The sequence below is a fragment of the Eupeodes corollae genome, chromosome 2 (assembly GCF_945859685.1).
Source record: "Eupeodes corollae chromosome 2, idEupCoro1.1, whole genome shotgun sequence".
NCBI lineage: Eukaryota > Metazoa > Arthropoda > Insecta > Diptera > Syrphidae > Eupeodes > Eupeodes corollae.
In genome coordinates this window covers 16,762,658-16,786,766 of record NC_079148.1, presented here as the reverse complement: position 1 = coordinate 16,786,766, position 24,109 = coordinate 16,762,658, and the positions used below count along the sequence as shown (strand labels likewise).

Below are 24,109 nucleotides of genomic sequence, written 5' to 3'. Positions count from 1 at the left end.
CTGTTACACGGAAACTAGAACATTTTAAACGTCATCGAAATATGCTAAAAGGACGCTATTTTGAAATGTATTAAATTGTATTTAAAGAATCTCATGTTACTTCTTTTCTAACTAACCATTTGGCCACTCTCTAACTGCCTACCCTTATATTGTGTAAATATTACTGTCTTGATTTTTATATGATCTAGAATTGAATTCTCTGGAAAATTTGTTAATTAATTAATTATGGTTATCTTCATCTAACGTTGAACTCTTTAAAGGAATAAATACAACTTTTTTTAAAAATATTCCAGTACTATCATATAATTAAACTCTTTTCTATTTCTTTTAATTTCAGAACACACAACAGCCTATAACGTACCAGGAACTAACAACAGCCTTGCAAGCACTACCTACTACAAAAATTCCCACCATTATCTTTTCCATCAACAAACAAAAATCTACGGTGTATAATTTCGCTATAGCCTCTTTGGTCTTGCTGGAAATTTGAAAAAAAAATGCTAACAACATGATGATAGCATGGAACAGAAGAAGTCCCTGTGGTGGTCATAGTTATAGTCGGTGTAGTTGGAGAGGAACAACAACGTCAGGATGTAGCAGGAGCAGCAGCAGTGGTAGTAGCATGCTGTGGAGCAATATTAGAGAAAGCCACAGTAATGGCGGCCCCTCTATACGGGGGTCACCACAAGTTTCACAATTATTTTGGCTCATAAGGACATCTCTGGTGATAGTGTGTCTTTTGTTGCCTTTGCCATCAACAACGAACATGGAAAAGGCCTTTGTACAATCATCGTCCTCTTCCTCCTCACTGTCGTCGTCGTCCTCATCCTTGTCGGGGTCTGGATCGGCGTCGTCATCATCATTGATGTTATCTTCATCACAATATCCATTGCCTCCAGAGGTGCAACAACAAATAATTGCAGCAACTATCAATGGTGGCGATATTATGGGAACAGGAACCAATCAACAGCATCCTGTAGCTAGCAGCAGTATACAATGTCCGAGCTTCGATGAGAGCTCTGCATGTCCCTGTTATAAGTTTGAAGATGGTGAGTACCTCCTTCCTTTAACTAAACCTATATTCTTCCTACAATGCCTAAGGTTTAATGTTATTCCAAAGAGGGAATTCGATATTTTAAAGTGTATAAAAGATATCTCTATTCTTCGTTTAGAATTTTCATATCCTGAACAATTAGAAATTCTACTCGATAACTTTTACTTTACCTGAGGTATGCACATATGTAGGTTTAACACATACAGATGTACCTACCATTGGGTTCTATTTTATAGGCCTTAAACAAAGGAAACACAGTTTCAAACTTTATAGAAATATTTGGGCTGTTTTATTGGAGAATTTTGTGTGTCATTTATAATTTTGTTAATTGGTCTCTTTTATGCTGAAAGCTGGAGTGTTGATCCCTTTTAGGTTAAGTAAAAAGCGGATCGATAAAAATTAGTCTTGAAAGGATTTAAAACAAAATAATAGTACATTGACATTTAAAATTATATAAGAGGTTTTAACTTTTCACTAAATCAGAAAATAAATTTTATTTAAAAGCTTTTTAACAAATAATTTCTAATAAGCTGGTATAGAATTTTTACTCCTAAGTTGTTAAGCTATAAAAATGGAGGAGACAACAAAATTAAGCAAGTAATTGAAACTATAAAGATAATTTTAAAACTTTATAATTTTAAATAAGTTGAATGTAATTTAGGCGAAAAGGTCGCCTGGTCCAAATAAAATTTTTAATAAGATACATTTTGACGTATATGGTTTTTGTTTGCGATATCGAACAGAAAATAGTAAGGCAGATGTAATTTTGTGTGGATTGTGTATGGTTTACCAATAAGAAGCTTCGTTTCTATATTCGACAAAAACAATTATTTCTTAGAATGGATGAAAGAATGTTTATCTTACAATAAAAAGAAAAGAATGTTATTAACTAATTAAAATCTTTCTTCTTATGGGACTCAAATTTCGGAAACGCTAAAAACATGACATTTTTAAAACATCTTACAAACATAAGATGATTTTGCTTGCAACATTAATCAAGCTTCAGTAGATTGTCCAAAAGAACGAAACAGTCAGTTTATCATAGAAGTTATACAGTCGAGTTAAAGGTTGCCAGCGAAAAGAAGACAGAAATATTGAAAACAGCTTAAATTTCATTTTCAAATAATAACATGAACAATACTGGACCCAAATGAATCCCTTGCGGAACACCAGATTTGATCTAGAGAAATTTTGAAAGCAAACTGTCAATTTTAAGAATTTAAACTCTACCAGTTAAATATGATTCAAATAATTTGAAAAAGAGTTAATATCTAGTAAAATAGGATTAAGTAATTTACTCTATTAAATGCTTTGCAAAGTCAGTAAAAAAACATCCGCTTGAAAATGTTTTTAGATTTTATTCCATTCAATGGATTTTCCTGCTACAATCCTATGTTAAGAAGCTGAAACATAATTCTTAAATGACTTTGTTAATCAATTGCAGAGAACGTTTTCAAATACTTTCACAAAACAAGAAAATTCCTTTACAAAAATAATCATCCGATCAGATCTTTCACTCTATTGTCATCCATTTTAGATAAAATGTCTGAAATTTCAAATGGACTTCAAAATAAAGAACTGATGTTGAATAGGAAGGGTATCTAAAGAATAAATTAATTGAAAATAATCAGCAAACAAATTGATACTTCATGTTACTAGGAAATCCACTTGACTTGCGCCTTAGGCTTGTTTCACACTATACGGTTTAACCGTAGGGCAAAAAAACCAGTCGCCGTTCGGTTTTTTCCGTACGGTTAAAACCGTACAGTGTGAAACAAGCCTTAAGCTTATTAAATTTTAAAAAAGCTTGATGTTTTATTTAAGGTCACTTTCATATTTATCAAATGGTACAATGTATGATAAATTTAATTATTATTTGATTTTATTTAAAACATGAGTTTATTATAAATTTAAAGACAATTTTAAAACAAACTACAAGAAAAAATAGCTTAAAACAACATTTTCAAATAAAATATTTTTCAAAATTCCTTAAAATTCAATTTGTCTTATATTAGAAAAAAGTATTAAATCCAAGTTTTTAAAGGATAGAATGGTAAATAATCAGTGTGGGTTGCATATATATAAGTCTCTTTTTTCTATCCTTAATTTCCCAATATTAAGTCTTTCATCTTTTAATAGACCTAATTAATTGGTTGTATAACGTGTGTACATATTTCACGGTTGAACATAATTTTCCTTCAACTATAGTTAAGCCGCTATAACATAGGTATCTTTATAAATAATAATTATATTAGACATTAAAAAAAAACAGGTGTATATCTTTTCCTCATTCACAACATAATCTAACAACCTTTAAAAGAACACCTTACACCTCAATCAATTTAATCACTATATCTTTATAAATGTACCTACGTCGAATTACCTTTTTTCTCTTAATTTTTTCTTTCCTTATCAAGAAATAAATAAAATTCCCATATTAAACATATGAGCTATGTGTTTCAAGGTATATTTGTTTCGAGGTATAATTGCCAATCATTTAAAGATGCTACACGCAGATACATCACATCCCATCCCCATAGCATCGCAACCACCCTTGAACACTATCTATACCTTCTGTAGTTATAGATAAAAACAAGAAAGATATAAACGCCAAAAGGAAATGTTCTCGTTCTCTATAAAGATTAATGTCTCATTCAATTAATGCCAAACATAGCTCCAAGTAGAGTATCACCGCACCGAGGAACTTTGAAGGTGTTAACGAAGAGCACTGCAAATATATAATTCTTTTTTTTTTTTCTTACCATGTTTTCACGTCCAAAGTGCTGAAGGTGTATAAAATTGATTAAGCATCACCCAGGACCTCATACTATCTTTCTGTACCTACGAAATAGTATTATAACATCTATGTATGTGTTCTCATGGCTGAGAGTAAGAGGGGGCTGAGTTAAAGTTAGAGCCAGGCAAAAAGCAATTAAGGACATGGCAATGACATAACGAGCAAAAATATTGAGATAGTCTGCAAAAAGAAAAAGTGCCCAAAAAGAACTAGCAACATCCTGAGTCTGTCGTGGGCAATATTCTCCCATCCCCAGAGCGGACATGATTTTGATCAGGGCTAAATTAGATAATGGCGAGGCCTTGACAATTTTAGGGCGGCTAGGTTTTTCTTCTAACTTCAACAATTCACTAAAAGTAAAACGTGTGTGGTACTGCACAGGTCCTTAATGTTTTGTTAAAAGAAATGGTCTGCAAAATTTATAGGTGGCTTTCGATGGGCCCTTAAAAAGTCTCTTTTTCTCCTTTTTTTAATCTGACCCTGATCATTTGCAATGTTAATGTCACAATTTGCTGGTTCTGAATTTGTTGAGTGGGAGTGACTACACTCAGTTGGTCGACATAACAAGATATCGTCTTCTCGCCAAATGTTCATAGCTCATGGGCTGGCACTGGTATAAGGACAAGAGTATGAGAAAAGACTGATGACAGAAAGAAAACTGTCCAAAGAACGCAATGTAGTGAAACTAAGCACAAAAAAAATTAGACAAGCAAAAACTGTGTCTTCATTCAATGAAAGAAGTATATAAATCTACCCAACCTAACCTGACCCACAGCTAGTATGCTAGAAATCAACCCTTAATGAACATTTAAGATGTCCCAAGGTGTATGTATTTCTGAATGTCAACCTTTCTTAAAATAAATGAAGTGCTGAGCATAGCAATCAGCTCAGTTGATTGTTCATAAAAGGTGTAGTACACATATTCATTTTGAGAATCCTTATTATAGAGAGAACTCTATCAGCCAAGTCAGCCATCATCCAGGACCAGGAAGCGAGTATAGTAGGTACCTAAATGAGACTAAAAAAAATCTCAAGGAAGAAGATTTGTGTGGCAATTTATAAGTAGGTTCAGCCTCATCTTCATCTTCTTCTTCCTCGTTTTCTCGTCCTTTTTCTTTTTAATTTTCACACATGACCCCAACCTCCTTTATACCATGTAGCTTCTTATATCACGTAGTTAGTTTGAATTCATGTGACGTTAGTGGCAATAAATTGGATTTGGCTTATAAGTTGGCTTTTAGTATATAAGGATGAGAAGTTTTAATTGAAGAGAACAGCAAGAAAAAAGAAAAAAAACTATATGAAAATTTAAGTTACAAGTTTAGGATTAAAACCAAAATTAGGTAAGAAAGAGAACAGATACTTAAAACGAACCTTAAGCACTTTTAAAGGAGCTAACCACTTTATTTTTTGAAAACAAAACGAATAAATAATAGGAATATTTTGATTAACATGAACTAAGTTTAAAGTTAATATCTTTATATTTATTTATGAGGTATAGTAAACATTTCAAACATGACATAACGGAGGCAAAGAGGTCCATGCTTTCCGACAGTCTGTTAGTCTCTCTGTCCTCACTCTTACTTACCTACTTACTTACTTACTTAAGGTGTCGCTACGGTCCGGTGTAAACTTGGGCCTCACCAAACAAACTTCTTCATCTAGCCCGATCCCTAGCTAGACGTCTCCAGTGTCGCGCTCCAAACTGGGTGAGATCATCTTCCACTTGTGCGCGGCACCGGTCTTCCTTTACTGCGCTGTCCTGTGGATGTGGATTTAAAGACTTTCCGGGCCAGAGCATTGGTTTCCATGCACTCTACGTGACCCAGCCATCTTAGTCATTGGACTTTTAGCCTTCTGGCTAAATCTACGTCACTGTAAAGCCCGTACAGCTCGTCATTTCATCTTCTCCTCCACTCCTTAGATGCATACGGGACCGTAGATCACACAAAGAACTTTTCTCTCGAACCGACCCAAAGTGCTTTCATCCGCTTTTGTCATATTCAATGCTTCTGCAACGTATAGCAGGACGGGGATGATAAGGGTTTTATATAGCAACACTTTGGTCCGTCGAGAGAGGACTTTACCACTCGATTGCTTTCTTAGTCCAAAGAAACAGCGGTTAGCAAGAAATATTCTGCGTTTGATCTCAGCGCTGGTGTTGTTTTCTGCGTTTGCAGCGGAGCCTAGGTAGACGAAGTCCTTGACTACCTCAAAGTTACGTCTGTCGATGGTGACGTTTTGACCAAGACGTCGGTGTTGTATGTCCTTTCTTGACGACATCATGTACTTTGTTTTGCCCTCATTAACCGGTAAACCCATTTGTTCCGCCTATGCCTCAATACTCTCAAAAGCCTCATTGAAATTACGCTGAGTTATTCCGATTATGTCAATGTCATCAGCATATGCCAGTAATTGGACAGACTTTTGAAAGATAGTGCCTCTAGTGTTGACGTGTGAGCTCTGTACTATTCTTTCAAGCACGATGTTAAAAAAATCACATGACAGCGCATCTTACTTACTTACTTAAGGTGGCGCTACAGTCCGGGGCGGACCTGGGCCTCAACCAACAAGCGTCTCCAGAGAGCTCGGTCCCTAGCACGCCAAGTTGGTTGAGGTCCTCTCCCACCTGTGTGCGCCACCTGAGTCGCGGTCTTCCTCTACTGCGCCGTCCCTCGGGATTGGATTCGAAGACCTTCCGGGCTGGAGCGTTGATGTCCATTCGCTCTACATGACCTAGCCATCTAAGCCGTTGGACTTTAATTCTGCTAACTAGGTCAGTGTCGCAGTACAGCCCGTACAGTTCGTCGTTATATCTTCTCCTCCATTCTCCATCTATGCGTATGGGACCAAAAATTACCCGAAGAATTTTTCTCTCGAAACATCCTAAGGCACTCTCATCTTTCTTTGACAGGGTCCAGGCCTCAGCGCCATAAATGAGAACCGGGATGATGAGTATCTTATAGATGGTGATTTTACATGCTCGAGAGAGGACTTTATTTCTCAATTGCCTTCATAGTCCATAGAAGGAGCGATTTGCAAGAGTTATTCTTCGTTTGACATGACAGCGCATCACCTTGCCTAAAACCTTGTTTGACATCGAAAGGTTCTGTTAAGTTGTTTCCAACCTTTATGGAGCAGCGTAAATTCTCCATGGTCATCCTCCACAAACGGACAGTTTGGCAGGGATGACAAAACTAGCCATGGCTCTATACAGCGCGCCCCTGCAGAAGCTGTCATATGCGCCCTTGAAATCGATGAAAAGATGACGGTAGATAACTTTGAAAAAGGTTACTTGTAACTCGGTCGGAAAAGGATTTGACGATCTCTGGCGATTGTAGCCGTTCGAAGTTGTACACCTTCCTGTTTTGCCTTGGGTCTGGAAATCCGCATTGCTACCTTGGTTACAACGAGGTAGTGGCCAAGTCGATGTTAGCTCGAAAAGTGCGTCCATCCATGATGCTGGAAGCGTGTCTGGCGTCGATCGCAATGTGGTCAACCTGGTTGACATTTGATTGATCTCGAGAAGTCCAAGTTCCTTTGTGGATGTTGAGGTGTTGAAAACGCGTACTGGCTACCATGACGTTGCACCACGCAGCAAAATCTATAAGCCTGAATCCGTTTTTCGAAGTGTTTCCACCAAAGATGTCTTCCCTTATTAGCTTGGCATTAAAATCGCCCAGGACTATTTTAATATCGTAGCTAGGACACTGCTCATATGTTTTGTCTAAGAGCTCAAAGAACATATCTTTGGTGGTGTCGTCTTTCTTTTCTGTGGGGGCGTGTGCGCATATCAGGCTAATGTTGCCGAATTAAACCTTGATGCGTATGGTCATGAGGCGCTCATTGATGTACTTATAGCTCAAATCTTCTTTCCTAAGTCTGGCTCCAATGACGAAGCCACATCCAAATAAGCGCTGTTGGTTTTTGTGGTAGCAGTCACCAAAGTAAATATCGCAGTTTTTCATCCCCTTTTTGCCCGGCCCATTCCATCGTATTTCCTGGATAGCGGTGATATCTGCTTTATAGCGGTCTAGGGCCTCAGTAAATCCGTCCGTATCCGAGGCTTATTGGTGCTTCGCAACTATGAAGCTTTAACGTATCCAGGAAGCCACCCCGACGGTACAACCCCCAACCTGGAGGGCCAGATCCTAAGTATAACTCCAAGGATGGGGAGCCGGATAAAACCGCTCCTTACAGGCCTGGGCTCCGAATAAGTCGAAGAAGCCTTATAAGGTGTTCACTAGGTAGTTCAACCTTACTGTCCTATCCTCCGTACCGTCTGGATAAGGAGAGGTGGCTTAGTGGAATCACTTCTCCCCCCCATCACTCGTTTGCTGCCCAACATTTTTAAACTGGGGTTGGAACCCAATCTCCAGTTGAGGTACTAGGTACCCGATGTTCACCACGGGGAGGTTAGAGTAGGAGTTGATAGACCGAGGTTGGTTTTGAGAAAAACCTGTGGATGCTTGTGTCCTCTTGAATGCACATGTCTACCATTTGAACATCCTGTCTCCACTCTTACAGCCTTATAATTGAGTCGATTGAGTTCAAACTTAGAATTTTGCATGAAAAGTTATTCTAGTCTGACCGATTTTTCGAAGTACATTTTTTGATAATTTTTAAACTTTTAAGGTCCTAGAACCTTAATGAACGATTTTTAGAGATGTTTGGCGTCCGTAAGTTTGCCATTCATCAAGAATTGCGGGAGATATAAATAAATGAATAAAAAGATGTGGAAAGAATTTTCAAAATAATTTAGTGGGTGTTGTGTTTTTATTATAGCCGCTTAAACAATAGTGGCAATTGTTCTTACCTCAAATATCTCCCTATCGGAAAACGGTTTGGACTTTGAAATGGTAAAGTTTAAAGATGGGGTGAAATAACGGGTTTCTTAAAAAAATTTAAAATTAAAAAATACACACTTAGGCTAGATGCATTTCCTATTGTGATACCATATGAATCTTGAGGCTTTCTTTAAGCTCAATGAAACCAGATTGAGTCCCTTAAGAAATGCGAGATACATAAGAGCTACCACATTGTTGTATGTAATATGTGAGATAGTTTGATATAAAATCCAAAATATTTTGCAAAACTGTTCATATAAACTCGATATTTTATTGTTAGTTTAAAGAATAATTTGACAGGTACTCTTTGGCGGAAACAAAATTAGTAATTATTAAATTTGTTTTTGTTTTGAAATGCATGTTAAAAACATTTATTTTCATATTTTTTAACCTAAGATACTTAAAACCGTTTGCAGGTACAAGGTCGATGATACATTTTCAATCAATAAACGAAGATTTATTTATTTTTTGTAACCTTGCATTTAATGTCCTCTCAATGTTCCATTATCCAGAATATTATTTTTAATTTTTCTCTCTATTATTTTTTTTTTATTTGCAGGTCTGTTCCTGGAATGTCCTGGCACTACATCAATGTCACTACGAACAACCCTAGAGCGAATAACATCACCAATACAATCGTTATCAATTTATGATTTCGATCGATCGGTCACGTCTCTATCACAGGATGTCTTTCAGCCCGGTGTCAATATAAGGCATTTGCAATTTTCCCATTCACATTTGGAGACATTAAAGGATAATAGCTTAAGGAATATACGTGCCTCGTTGGAATCGCTTAGCATTGTGAATGGCAAATTAACACAGGTACACGTTTTTATGCGAACATTGAACGTTGATGATGACCAAACTTTTGGATATATCCTGTATCCTATATTTATGCATATAACCTCTATAATTAGTCTTTATATACATTTAGCAACTTGTCCTTAATATACATACAAACATATACATTATATCTATTAAAACATAGAGAGAGGGTGGATGAAACGGTGTATATCCGCATCTATAGGGTGCTTTGTGTGTATTGTTTAAGTTAATTTTATTTGATCATTTTTGGTGTGTTCAATGTGGAAAATTAATTTGTTCGGCTTATCGCTGATGTTAAAAATAAATTGATTGAAATAAATTAGGCTTTCGATATTTTTGTCCGTATATCTTTATTCGAAAAAGCTTTACAAAATTGTATTAAGAGGTAAGGTACAGGGCGGTGGTGGGGATAATGGGGGACATAGAAAAACGGTTTGAACCTTTCAATTAGAAAATTAGCTGAATCCACATAGTATCCAATATTGATTTAGAAAAGATTTTCAAAACATTCTTTCCGAGTTGTTTGTTTGGCTGGGTAATTAATGAGACTATTTAATTGTTGTTTATTCAACTTTTAGGTCAATGTCAATTATTTATAGTTTCTACAGAATTTATATACGATAAACAAATTGAAAGTATAATTGACACATCAATTTTTGTGTGAAGGTTAAAGAAAAAAGCTTATATTGTTTATTTATTGATAGACAATTAATTTCAAGGCTAAATTCATTTTTTTTTTCACTTAGACTATATTTTTAAATTAAGGAGAACGAAATGACGGAGACAAATTAATCAAAGAACTGTTTTTAAACTTTGAAAAATATTGCAGGGTTTTGCGAATGCAACGTTTTACGACTTTAATTAATTGGTGAATGATTGAAAGATAATATTTTTAACGATGTTTTTTTAGTGAATTTTTTAATACGCTTAATTTAATGTTTTAAGAAGGCACAAAATAACAACGGATTAGTAAACAAAAAGAAGTCAGTAGTCAGTGAAAATATTTTAGAGACTATAGAGTTTCGGATTGTGAAATGCAGGAGGCAAGTAGGTGTTTCCAATAGAAATAAATATTAAGGGTGTATTTGTTGATATTTCTTCAATATTCTGCATAACACCCAATTTGTTTGTTATTTCCACATTAAATTATAACAAAATAAACAAAATAATATAGAGCACAAAGCTTTTTCTCTTTAAGTCTAAGAAATAGGAACAAGGAAATCAACTTCGTTTTGCTACTCTTTTTAGTGACCTTTGGAATTTCAGAAACAATTTGAATTTTGCTTACTTAGGATGGCGCTACAGTTTGGGTGAACTAGGGCCTCACCCAACAAACTTCTTCATCTAAATCGGTCCCCAGCTAGATGTCTCCAAGTTGGATGAGGTCTTTTTCCTTTTGGGCGTGCCACCTGATCCTCTGCCTTCCTCTACTGCGCTGTTCTGCGGGTGTGGATTCGAAGAATTTCTGGGCCGGTACATCCCGTACAACTCCTTGTTGCATCTTATCTTCCACTCACCTTCTATGAATACGGGACCGTAGATCACGCGAAGATCTTTTCTCTCGAAACGACCCAGGGTGCTTTCATTCGCTTTTGTCATAGTCCACGCTTCTGCACCGTATAGCAGGACAGGGATGATGTTGGGGTTATAGCGACACTTTGGTTCCTTTAGAGAGGAATTTCCTTCTCAATTGTTTTCTTAGCCACCACCTCTAGGAACATTAGACCATTGTATCGTATCTGAAAAATTCTCATGTCTAAAAAACCCAGTTAAAGAAAAAACTCCTATGAGAACCGTTTGACAATATGAGAAAGCCAACTGGGACGGCAGATATGGTTACAAAATTAATTCTTTGTGGAATGAAAAATTTTATCCCGAACAATATAAAATCAATTAAACCCAAAGAGAACTCAAGGTTTGATTCGAGCTGTAAAGAGGTTATTAGGATCAGAAATGTAAGTTTCCGTTGTTACAAAGCCAACCCGACTGAGGAAAACCGGAATAAGTTCAAACAAGCTAGAAAGACATGTAATGGTCATATTCGACGAATTAAACGTTTGCATTATCAGAAATTAAGGCAAAAAATACTACAATGTCCCAAAGGTTTAAAAATGTCTATGCAGTTGCAAGAGTACTGAAAGACCTTGACATACTCAAATCCGTTGGCCCGGATAGTATCTCCCCAATTGATTTGAAGAAGTTTTCTTCATCGCTGGCAAAACCACTGCGTAAACTTTTCCATCTTTCCTATTGTACAGGTCTCTTTCCGAGCGGATGGAAAATAGCATTTGTCCAGCCTGTCCCTAAAAAAGGTGAATCCTCCATCCCTCTAACTATAGTCCAATAGTACCTTCGTCCCTTCTTTCCAAGTTCATGGAAACGCTGATTAATTACCAGCTCAAGAAATATCTCGAAGAACGGAAGCTCTTAATGACCCACAGTATCGTTTTAGTAGCAATAGGTCCACTGGGGATCTCATGGTTTATGTCACCGAACAGTGGAACACATCTTTACATCGTTTTGGAGAAAGTAAGATTATTGCACTTGATATTTCAAAAGAATTTAAAAGAGTTTGCAACCAAGCTCTCTCATCGAAAATGCGTGCTTTTGGTATTGATGAATCTCTTCTTCGTTGGATTAGAAACTACCTTTCTAACCGTTCAATACATGTTGTATTAAATGGTTTCAAGTCTGAAATTCATAAAATAAATGCTGGTGTCCCCCAGGGCTCCGTTTTGTCTCCGACTCTCTTCCTTATATTCATAAACGATCTTTTGTCTGTCACTTCTAATCCATTAAACTGTTTCGCCAACGACTGTACCCTCAGCTTTTCATATTCGTTTGTAGATTCACATCCTTGTCCTTCGGATGTGGAATTTCAACGGCAGCGTATGATAAGCTCATTAAATTCTGATCTTGACAGCATTGTCCAATGGGGAATCAAAAACCGTGTAGAATTAAATGCTTCGAAAGCTCAATGCTGTCTCCTGTCGTTAAAGCGTAACACACCCCCGATGCCACTTGCATCCAAGAAACTAATCAACTGTCGGTACTTGGTATGTGTATCACAGATCACCTTTTATGGAACGATCATATATTTGATATCGCCAAAAATGCTGCCAGGTGCTTAGGATTTCTCCGAAACGGTTGAAGACATTTTTCACCCCTTCTGATCTGGCTGTAATTTACAAAGCTTTCCGTCCAAAGCTTAAATATAATTCGCATATCTGGGTAGATGCCCCTAAAACAAGTTCAAATCTCTTTGATAGAATACAAAAAGGGTTTTACAAATGATACGCGAAACATTTACATCGCTAGAACACCGCCGCAATGTTTCATAATTTCGTTGTTTTATCGATATTTTTACAAACAATGTTCTGTTGAACTAGCCAATTACATTCCACCCCTTAAGCGATTCAGCCGTAATACTCGCACTTCCAGGAATGATTATCAGTTTACCTTTGAGCTCAATTTTGGATGTACTGACAATTATAGAGATTCTTTCTTATATCGAACATCGAGAATGTGGAATGCTTTAGCCAACTCTGTTTTTCCCTCCCATTTTGAAGGTCAGAACTTTAAGACCAATGTGCACCGGTACCTCCTTTTAAATCCCTCCTTATTTTCCTAATGCTCGCACTGTGTTTAAATATAAACATAAAAGGGGTACTAATAACCCCATGAGTGCCTATAAATTATAAAAAAAACTGCGGTTGGCAAAAGTTATTCTTCGTTTGGTTTCAGCGCTGTTGTTGTTTTCTACTTTCATTGCGGAGCCTAGGTAGACGAAGTACTTGACTACCTCAAAGTTACGTGTGTCGAAGGTAACGTTTTGATTAAAAAGTCCTTTCTCGAAGGCAGCATGTACTTTGTTTTGCCTCATTTACCGTTGAACTCATTGACATCACGCTGAGTTCTTCCGATAATGTCAATGTCGTCAGCATATGCTAGTATTTGGGCAGACGTTTGAAAGATAGTAATTCTAGTGTTAACGTAAGAGCTCTGACCTTTTTTTTCATGTACGATGTTAAAAAAAAATCGCATAACAGCGCATCACCTTGTCTTTTTTGACATCGAAAGGTTCTGTTAAGTTGTTTTCAACCGGAATGTGAGTAACTTTAGTGAGCTTAGATTTTTTTTTATTTATAAGAAATTATATTTTTCGAGGGCTCTGGGAAATAACTCCCAAAGAATAAATTATGAAATAAGTTCTCAAAGTGGGGCTTAATTCCGTAACGAAATTAATTCCGAAATCCCAAAGTGAAAGAAATTCTAAAATGGACATTTAAATTTACTGAAATAATTCCAATCGAAGGATTGTCCTACTATTTTACATCTTTTCCAATAGTGTTTTAAGCTATCGGAGGAGGGGGGGGGGGCGGCTTACATTTCTGTTTCAATCGTCAGCACAGCACCATACCAAACCACGCACTTTTATAACTTTCATAATATAAACTGACCTTATTCTTCATTTAAAGTGAAATAAAGCCTATTTATAAAAGTTTACTTTAACAAAGTAAAATGAGAAAAAAGCACCCCTCTTCTTGGCCACATTTTATGATTTGGAGTATCTTCTAGGTTATATGAGTGTTAGAATTTTTAATCTGTATACAAGTTTTTAGGGTGTTTTATATATTTTTGGGGGGTTATTTCACTGATGAAAATTTTGATTTTTCCTCTACTTAAATTTTTTTTTGAATAAAAATTAATTTTTAAATGTGCAGTCGTGAAATTTATTTTAATTTTATTAATTAGTATTAAATATTTAGAAAAGTGCTAAGAGTTGTTAAATAGTCATTTTTCTTCATTTAAGATCGAAATATTTGATTCAGTTCCATTTGGGAAAGTCAGCTTTCAAAAGCAAACGATACCCTTATACCTTCTCTTAACATTTTTAATGAGATGCTCAACGAAATTTCAAACATAATTATAAGGTAACTTGTTAACAATGTTTTTCGGAAATTACATTAAGAGCCTGACATAGGAAATTGACTTCGCAAAATTAGTGCAGTCAAACTTTTATGGCTTGATCGAATATAGAAGATGTGTCCAAAATATATTGTTTCATTCCAATTCAGACAAGTTTTGGTATAAAAGGAACATTTTATTAAAAATTGGGTCAATATTCGATGTATCTTCAAAACATCTTAACGAATCTTTAAATTACAAGAGTAACTATTGCATATCCATTTTCTCATACTTTTAGATAGGTATAACGATAGTTCCATCGCATGCTTTTCAACTAACAATGATTTTTTTAAGAAACTCTTGAAACAAAAGAGAAAACATGGAAACGCTTTAAAATTAAAACTAAGGGTTGATGATGAAAAGTATAAATTTGAGCTATTAAAAAGATCACCACATTAATTTTTTTTAAATTAAAGGAACCCAAAAAAAGGGTTCTGAATGAGTAACATCAAAAATGATTTACAAAATGTCACAGAAGAAGCACATGCCAAATTTTACAATATGTATTTCTAGAAACTGCCATATCTTCTTCTTAAAGTAACCAAATGTGTACTAGGCCTAATAAAATACAACCAATATTTCCAGAACCACAAAAAACATCTAAATAAATTCTAAAAATATACCTCTCCTAGCAGATGCAATAAAAATACAACTAAACTCACTTCTACTTGTCATTCGCCAAAATCTCTTTATTTGTGAATAATAAAATAATTTGAATATACCAAACTGAAATGATATTATTTTTTTTTTGTCTACATAAAATCTCATCTGCTTGCAACAAAAATATAAGATCTCCTTAAATTAGAAAAGGAAATCAAAAAAAGTCCCACCCCTCTGCCAAACATTACGCAACTTAATAACCACTTATGGAAATATGCTTCAAATTTAAGAATACACATTCAACATAATTTTATTTGTACCTCACCCCTCGAGAGAAAAACGGCATCCCAATTCCCTTCCATCTCCACTCTTTCGCTCGCCCTCCAGAGGGAGCATTCATCGCACTGATGCTATTCATCTCAAAACGTTTCGAGCAAACATTTATTCTTCTGTGACCATAAAGCCAAATACAAATAGAAAGGACTAACATCCTCTTATACAATTTGTGGAAGAAACTTAAGGTTGCAAGGGAATGGTATCTGAGTGAGGGGTGGATCAGGGTGGAGGGTCGGTGTACTTAACCACCCATCTCTTTTACCGATTCGAGCAACCACATTTGAACACAATCTCAACATTCGCATAAATTGCATAAAAATTGCCGCTACCATCGTCGTCGTCACCGACCGCCCAACGTTACTCTTCATAAAAATTAAATTTGTATTTTCCCAAGCAGGAGGCAAGCACCGACCCCCGGCTTCTACAGAGCGAGAACCCTGAGTTTGAGTATGCAGAGGATATGAGAAGCATAAAAAGGAGCAGCAGCATTCAGCCGTCATGAAAAGGACGATTTGTGTGCACTGACAGACATATGAACATATGTATGTTCAATCATATATATTTATAGAACGAAAGCACCACAAACAAGGATAATAAAAGTCATACTTTCCCATTATTTACATTTGCTCATTTACCATAGCTGCTGAAGCAGAAGAAGCAAGATCTCGGAACATGAGCGCCAAGTGGGCTAACGCTGGCACTGGTGCTGGCGCTGGCGCTGGCGCTGGCGCTGGCGCTGGCGCTGGCAGTGGTGCTGACGACAAAAACCAACGCCAGATTCATATTCAGCCTCAGACTCAAACACAACCATCACCAAGGTATAGAATATGGGAGTTGGTGGATGGTAGGAACGCTTTTCGAATCCCTTAGCTTTTCTTTCAGTTAATTCGATGTCCTTAAAAGGACGACTACAACGGAGGCCGATTCTGTCATCCCCATCCTCACTCCCTGTTCGAAACCATTCACAGTTCTTCCGTGAGATGGCTTCAGCCATAAGGAACGTCGTCCTCGTCGTCGTTGTCGTCGCGCCACACTACGCCAGCCACCGTGCCGCTCTGTGTTCCTCACTCCACACAGCCGTCTTGAACACACATTAATTTGTGAAAATTCACTTTATTTGCTCATCTCCGATTCGCATTCGGGCTTAATTACATTTGAATAGCATGCCACAATGACGACGACAGCTACAAGGACAACGGCAAACGACAACGTCGACAGCGAACGACAGATGACGGTTGGGTTGACTTTAGAGCATTATATGTGCCTCCATCTACATAAAGTTCCGAAAATCTCTTAAAACCCCGAATTTATAAGAATGACGACGATGATGACAAATTCGACACATGTTTCCCTTTATCCAGAATTTTTATGTAATAATAATTGTGTACCAACCGATGTGGAATTGCAAATTGTGAGGGAGTTTTTTTTCTCGGTTTTCTCAAGGTTTACCTACCTGCGGATCCATATTTGCTTCCCTACTGTGCTATGATCCATCATCCATCAGGAAATTGTGTACAGGAAGCTTTATTTTTTTTCACATTTTAAATGAATTAATAATTGACAGGTTACGGAGGTTTTTAGGCTTGAATATTTTCAAAAAAACATATTTTTATTTATATCCTTGAAAACGGTTTTAAAGAATCAGAAAAGACTGAAAAAAAACTTCTTTACAAAATAAGGATATAACTTGTAGTATCTCTTTTAGACTAAGTACAAAAGTAACTTTTTCGGTATTAAGTTTTGTTTTTTAACCAAAGACTTTAAAACCAAATAACAATGAATTTTCTATCGTCTTTTATTTTGCAGATTCCGACGAGAGCACTCAATTCAATGCTGAAACTCACAGCAGTTGATTTTGACTCAAATGAAATCACTCGAATAGAAGACTACAGTTTCTACGGACTGCATTTGTCCAAACTTAATATGAAAGGCAATCGGCTAGAGACAATACCAGAAAATGCCTTTTCCGGTCTTGAAGAATCGATGCAAGAAATCGATTTGTCAGAAAATCGCCTGCGAACATTTCCAATGTTAGCTCTGAGACGACTCGATTACCTTCGAACACTGCGCCTGTCCTATAATCAAATCGCATCGTTTTTGGGAGATCTACCAACGGCCATAGTGTTGCCCAATGGAACTGCAACAACACCGCAAATGCGATTGCATTCATTGGTGTTCCTTGACTTGAGTTCGAATCAATTTACCGAAATCACTCAGGACTGTTTTCGGGGTTTCGCTCAACTGAAAACGTTGTCCTTGTATTCAAACCAAATTGAGTTGGTCCATCGGGACGCGTTGCAGTCGTTGAGGGAACTTACATCCCTGGATATGTCCCACAATCGGATTATATCGCTGGATTCGAAAATCTTTGAAAGGAATAAGAAATTGCAGACGGTTGACTTGAGTCATAACCACATTCACTCAATAAGTGGAGTGTTTGCTGATCTGCCGCAACTGAGGGAGGTCTTCTTGTCAGAGAACAATGTGCTGGAGCTGCCTTGTGATGCTTTCACGAATTCGACGAACATCGATGTGATCTATTTGGAGTCCAATGCTATTGCTCATATAGACCCTAATGTCTTCAGCACTCTTATCAACTTAGAACAGTTATACTTGCGATCAAACTTTATTCCCAGAGTTCCAGTCACAATGCTCGATAAGACTCTTAACCTTGCCTCGCTGTCACTCGACGACAATGAAATTCAGGACCTAGAAATCGGAATGTTTCGGAAACTTGAACACCTGCGTGAGATACGGCTTCACAACAATCGGATAAGACGAATTCGAAAGGGCGTTTTTCACCCTTTGCCAAGCCTACTAGAGCTTCATGTACAAAAGAACTCAATCGAAGATATAGAACCTGGGGCTCTAGCCACGTTAACTCAATTACAACATGTCAATCTGCAAGATAACCAGCTTGCGGTGTTGGAAGACATTTTCCCGAACGAAACTTCCGGATCAGCACTGCTCTCCATCCAGCTCAATACGAACTTTTTGAATAAAATTCACCCTAAAACCTTCAGACGACAGGACCACATTCAAATCATGTGGTTGAGTGAAAACCATTTGGTAAGAATTGACAGGACACTCTTTGGAGACTTGAAGAAACTCGAACGGGCATATTTGTCGAATAATCTTATTCGTGACATTGAGAGGGACTCATTTACAACGGTGAAGCATCTAAAATTTCTTGATTTGAGTGTAAATCGGTTAAAAACCATAAAGAAGGAGTATTTTTCCGCTTTGGCCGAACTAGAAGAACTCAATTTGTCAGTTAATTTTATCGAAACCATTGAAAGCAATTCCTTTGGAGCAATGAAAAAGTTGAAATTACTCGATCTCTCCAGCAATCCCCTAGTTCAGATTGGCCGGGATATGTTCCTGGATGATATTCACCTGACTCACCTAAATCTTAGGAACACAACACTGAGAAAGATTGAAGTAAACACCTTCCGATCTTTGGCGAATATCAACGAAATCAACATAGAAGATAATTTCCTGAGTTCAGCAGATATCCAAAAGCTGGATGTTCCGAGTTTGAGAAGTTTGAAGCTATCAAGAAACAATTTCAGCCACATTGGGGCTGGCAGAGTCACTGCTGGTATGTTCGACAAGCTCAGATCCCTCCAGCTCCTAACGCTGGCCAATTGCAGTCTTGATGATATCCCTGATCAGTTGTTCACCAAAAACACCAATCTCGTAAAGTTGGATCTATCGGACAATCATCTGCAAACCATGAATCGAAACATTTTTCATGGGCTTAATGTCTTCAAGGAACTAAAGCTCTGCCGAAATAACATCTCAGAGTTTCCACATATTGCTCTCTTCAATCTGTCAACTTTGGAGACGTTGCAGTTGTCGGGAAATCAGTTGACTTCTATTGATTTCTTCAAGCTAAGTGGGACGTTAAACTTGAGACATCTGGACTTGAAAGACAACAAAATCACAACTTTAACGGGCTTCAATGCCGTCAACTTGACACAGCTGGATCAGGTCGATCTGAGTGGAAATAATCTTCTTTCGCTTCCAGCGAACTTCCTCCAGCACTCGGTCAATCTCCAGAGGGTGGATTTGTCAAGTAATCGATTTCTTCAGATTCCTAGCTCAGCCCTCTCTGATGCATCACTTCCCCGCTTGTCTTGGCTCAATCTGACGGGAAACCCCATAAACAAGATATACACGGTAAAGGAGGAACGTTATCCATATTTGAAAGAACTCTACATCTGCCACACGAATCTTAGCATTCTCACCAGCAAGGACTTTGAAGCTTTCCAGGCACTGCAGCATCTCCATTTAATTGGCAACCGCATCATGAGAATATCCCCAGGAGCATTTAAGTCATTGTCAAACCTTCTCACACTGGACCTCAGCATAAACGAGTTGGAACTTCTGCCGAAGGAGAGACTTCAAGGTCTGAAGTTATTGCGACACTTGAACCTTTCACACAACAGTCTCCGGGATTTGGAGGAATTCAGCGCCGACTTGTCACAACTTCAGATATGCGACTTGACCTTCAATCAACTAGATCGAATTTCCAAAAAGACCTTCCGACATCTCAAGGGCCTCACAGAGCTCTACCTTATGGGTAATCGGATGACAGTCCTGTCCACCGATGCATTTCGATACTTGCGGAAGCTGCAAATCCTCGATTTACGTCGAAATTACTTCGAAGTCGTTCCCTTGGATGCCCTCAAACCACTCGAAACAAATGTGCGGACATTAAGGCTAGAAGGTGGGTAGTTCGAGTTCACATCATTTCATTCTCGTCCTTGTCCTCGTCCAGAGTGCAATTATAATAACTGAAATTCTGTTTTTTTTTGTTCTCTTCCCTTACGCATACAGATAATCCACTGCATTGCAGCTGTGACGCACAGCAATTGTGGGAATGGCTGCGGGACCATCGCCGTTGGAGCGCCGACGATAGTGTCAATTATCTAAGGTGCGAACATCCGGGCGAATTGCGCGGAAGGATATTTACGAAAATGGAACCGCAGCAATTCTGTGACGCCCCATTAATACCAAAAATTGCAATCCAGGACATACAGCCTTATTCGGTGGTGGTGTCCTGGCAAAGTCGCGAACAATTTGGTTTGAATGGCTATGAGATTGTCTACCATGCCATGGATGGAGCTGATGAGGTAAGCTACTACTCCCTCACCCATTGACCCCCCCCCCCTATAGACTTGTGTTATTTTAGTATGTTTATTTTTTGCGAGTTGTATTTACTCGTCCTTTTTTTTGAAAGACTTATGAAAAGCACACACAGGTGGCAGTAGTACCAACAGCAGCAGCAGCATCAGTACCGCCATCAACATCAGTGTGGTGGAGTTGGCGGTGGGGTTAAATTGTATATAAAACTTCAAAAACAAGGACAAAACTCGTCACACCGTGAAATTGTTGTGCACTTTATATTCGTGCGACTCTGTCCGCCGCAATGCAGAGCTACTAGTAGAGTCAGAGCCTGAGTTTTCGTCAGTGGAATGAGTTTTTCAAGTTTACTTTACTTACTGTCGTATATGTAGAGTTGTGAGTCCTTTTAAATTGCATATGTATGTGAAGGGTACAGATTCGGGTGTGTGTGTGTGTGTATAAAAGGAAATTACAAATTCTAACTGTTTGGAGAAGTGCAAGTGGGCGTATGACCCCATTTGTTGGATTGGTAGGGGCTTAATTTTTGCTGCTTCCTCTCATTTTTCATTGGGGTTTTTTTTTGGGGAGGGGGGAAGTGTGTAGCAAATGCAGCTAAGTCTTTCTGCTATACCGCTCTTTCAGTACTGCTGTTGCTCGCTGACGCTTCTACTGCTTCGCTGCTGCAAGAGTGAAATTCGTTGCAATTACTGCTGATTACATTTTGTTGCAAAATTCTCGTCAAGTCTTACTACTTATGAATTCAAAAAGGCTTTCCTCTGTGTGTGATGATGGCACTTGAGTTAATGATTTCTTGGAAGTCTTCGTTGTTTTTTTTTTTTGTGTTGTTTTGTTTTTTAATTTGAAAATAGGACCTTTTTTGCTAAAAAGTTATTACGGCAAGTTATGGTTTATATTGTAGGAGTTTAAGAGCATTTGAACAGGTATTTTTTGTTCACTTTAGTGCACATATGTGGCAAAAAGCTAAACAGTGAGTTTTTTTTTTTTGCGATACAAAAATAAAGTACTCAAAGGACTAACACAAGGCATTTATCTTATTTTTGAAAGAGGGAACAGTGTATGTCGCTCCTTCGATAAAGACGCAATTTGGAAAAATACTTTTTTGACTTTAAGTGTAGTGTTCAAAAGTCAAAAAGTGGACTTTAACCTGAAGAAGTGAAAATATTGGTCATATGTAGGAGAACGCATTTGACAGCTTCCAAGACTAATCAATTGTTCAGTAGACCATTATTTTACAGTAGCGCTGATGGCTATCGTTTTTTAAATACTATTATTGGATTACTAGGCAAACTTTGTTAACTTTTCTTTGATTTTGGTTTAATTGTTTTTATGTCCTGAAAACATTTACACCTTATTAGATATTCTGTTTTAAAATGTGATCCTTCTATTATTCTAGGTTCGAGCCAAGCGTCTCAATGGCACAGCAAACTCTGCCAAACTGATAAAGCTGGCATCAAGCACTCGCTACCACATCTGTGTGATCGGCACCGGAAACTGGTTGACCGAGAACATAGTCCTTGCCATCAGCCGCCTACATTTTAATGAATCAATGGTAACCTATCGAGACGAACCAATGCGCAGCGCCATCATTGCCGAAGACAGCAGCAGCAACACAATTCTAACCGAAGGCCTCCAAGAAGTTCTCAAAAACTCTCACATCTCCACGTGCACCGATGTCCAGACGCTCGATTCAACACCAAGCCTGATCACCGATGAAAATGGCCTTTCCAGCAATGGCATCATTCATTCAATACTCACGCGACGTCTTGGCCTAATTGTTGGCTGTTGTTTGGGTATCATAGTTTTTATTGTCATGATTTCGGTTTTAAGTTATATCAAATTGAAAAAACAACGCTTAGAGGGTTCCAAGCGTCAACAAGCACTTCCGCCCGAGTACATTACGTATAGGCATTTCTCAATTCCCAACGAGGAATTGAATCGAAATGTGATATCGAGTGTGCCGGGCGGAATAAGTGCGCATATAAGTGGCACAAGTCTGAGCACTACAACTGCTACCACTCCGATTACCTCGACGGGATTGATGGTCCAACCACCACCAATCTTGAATGGGAATGATTTGAATCATCATCATCAACATCCACATCCACATCCGCATCAACTTCAAAATCCACATCAAAATCATAATCATAGTCATAACAATCATTCTGGTTATGTGGCTGGAGTTGTGCTGGGGGCAAATAACCTGAGCGCTTGTTAGTGAAGCGCGAGCGTTTTGTAAATTTTTTAATTTTTTTTCTTCAAATTTTGCATTTTTTTGTATAAGAAAGTCATTCTTGTTTTGCTAACTTTTTTTACCAAGATTTTAAAAAATCAGAAATAAGTTAAAAAATATTTTAAGTTTGAAATAGAATTACAGATAGCTAGATAGGAAAGTTGTAATTAAAAATAAGATATTTATATAACAAGACAAAAATAAACTAAATATTTATATGAAATAAGAGAAAAAATTGAGTGTGGATACAAAAATTGTTCTAATTGTTATCCTTTATGCATTTATATATGAAAATCCTTTTATAATTTATGTTACCAAAAACGCTTTTCAAAAGTATGAATTGGATCTTAATTTTATCTTCAATGATGAGTTGTTAATAGTTTTTAATGTTTAACTGTGCCTTTTATTTGTTCAATTGCTGTAGTTCAATTTTGTTGCAAAATATTTGAGATAGGAAATGAGTTTTCTAAGGTCGATATTGAGGATGGTGATAATCAATAATCAATTTATCATTGTTAATTTATGAAGAAAGGTAGCTTGTGGTACTTTTTAAAAATATTGTGCATACAAATTTGATTGGATTTGAGAATCTATCTGCGTTCGAAAAAATCATTGAAAGTTTCAGATGGAAGGGCAAAATACTTAAAACCGTCCACGCTCTATAAATTGCACAATTTTAATGAACCAACAAAAACAATGGTAGTACAATAACAGATCAAAATATGATCAACGCTATAAATTTAGTATTGGCAACTATGAAATAATTCACTTATTTAACTCATAATCATTCCTTATTGAAGTTAATTAAGTGAAATCGCTGCTACTTGACCTTTAAGAGAAAAAATCAGGATCTCATGTGGTAAACTGAAGTGAGGAAGGATCATTCATTAAGCAAATTGTGAAACTTGTAAGGTGCTTCGTTTGATTTAGTAAGAAAAAAAAGTAGAGGACATAGGTCGCTGCCTTGAAGAATTCCACACAGGTAGAATCTTAAAAGCTGTCAAAAATTGACAACAAACATTGTAGAGTTGTTCTCAAGCTGTTGAAAACATATTCATCTCAAAACTGATCACTTTTATGTTTCAACGGAGGAGAAATGAAAACGACCAGATTTGACTAAAGACTAAATTTATTTTATTCACAATAACTTAAACTAACTTACAGCTAATGGTTTAGAGAAAATAAGGAGAAGAGAGCAAAGATGATAATATTACAGTGTAATCTAAAAGTATTCATACAATCATATCACTCCTCTCAACTTAAAAAGATTTTTCCTTAATATCTATTAATAAGTTCATAAC

At 37.2% G+C, this 24,109-nt stretch overlaps 1 protein-coding gene across 1 annotated transcript; it reads left to right on the top strand.

The window, feature by feature from the left end:
* Positions 1–389: 389 nt before the first annotated feature.
* LOC129948048 (protein artichoke) lies at positions 390–23,797 on the top strand. Its single transcript, XM_056058859.1, has 5 exons — positions 390–1,049; positions 9,258–9,520; positions 17,234–20,159; positions 20,270–20,565; positions 21,972–23,797. Exons 1-5 carry the CDS (start codon positions 509–511, stop codon positions 22,791–22,793), a joined length of 4,848 nt encoding a protein of 1,615 aa, XP_055914834.1. The 5' UTR covers positions 390–508; the 3' UTR covers positions 22,794–23,797.
* Positions 23,798–24,109: the final 312 nt, after the last annotated feature.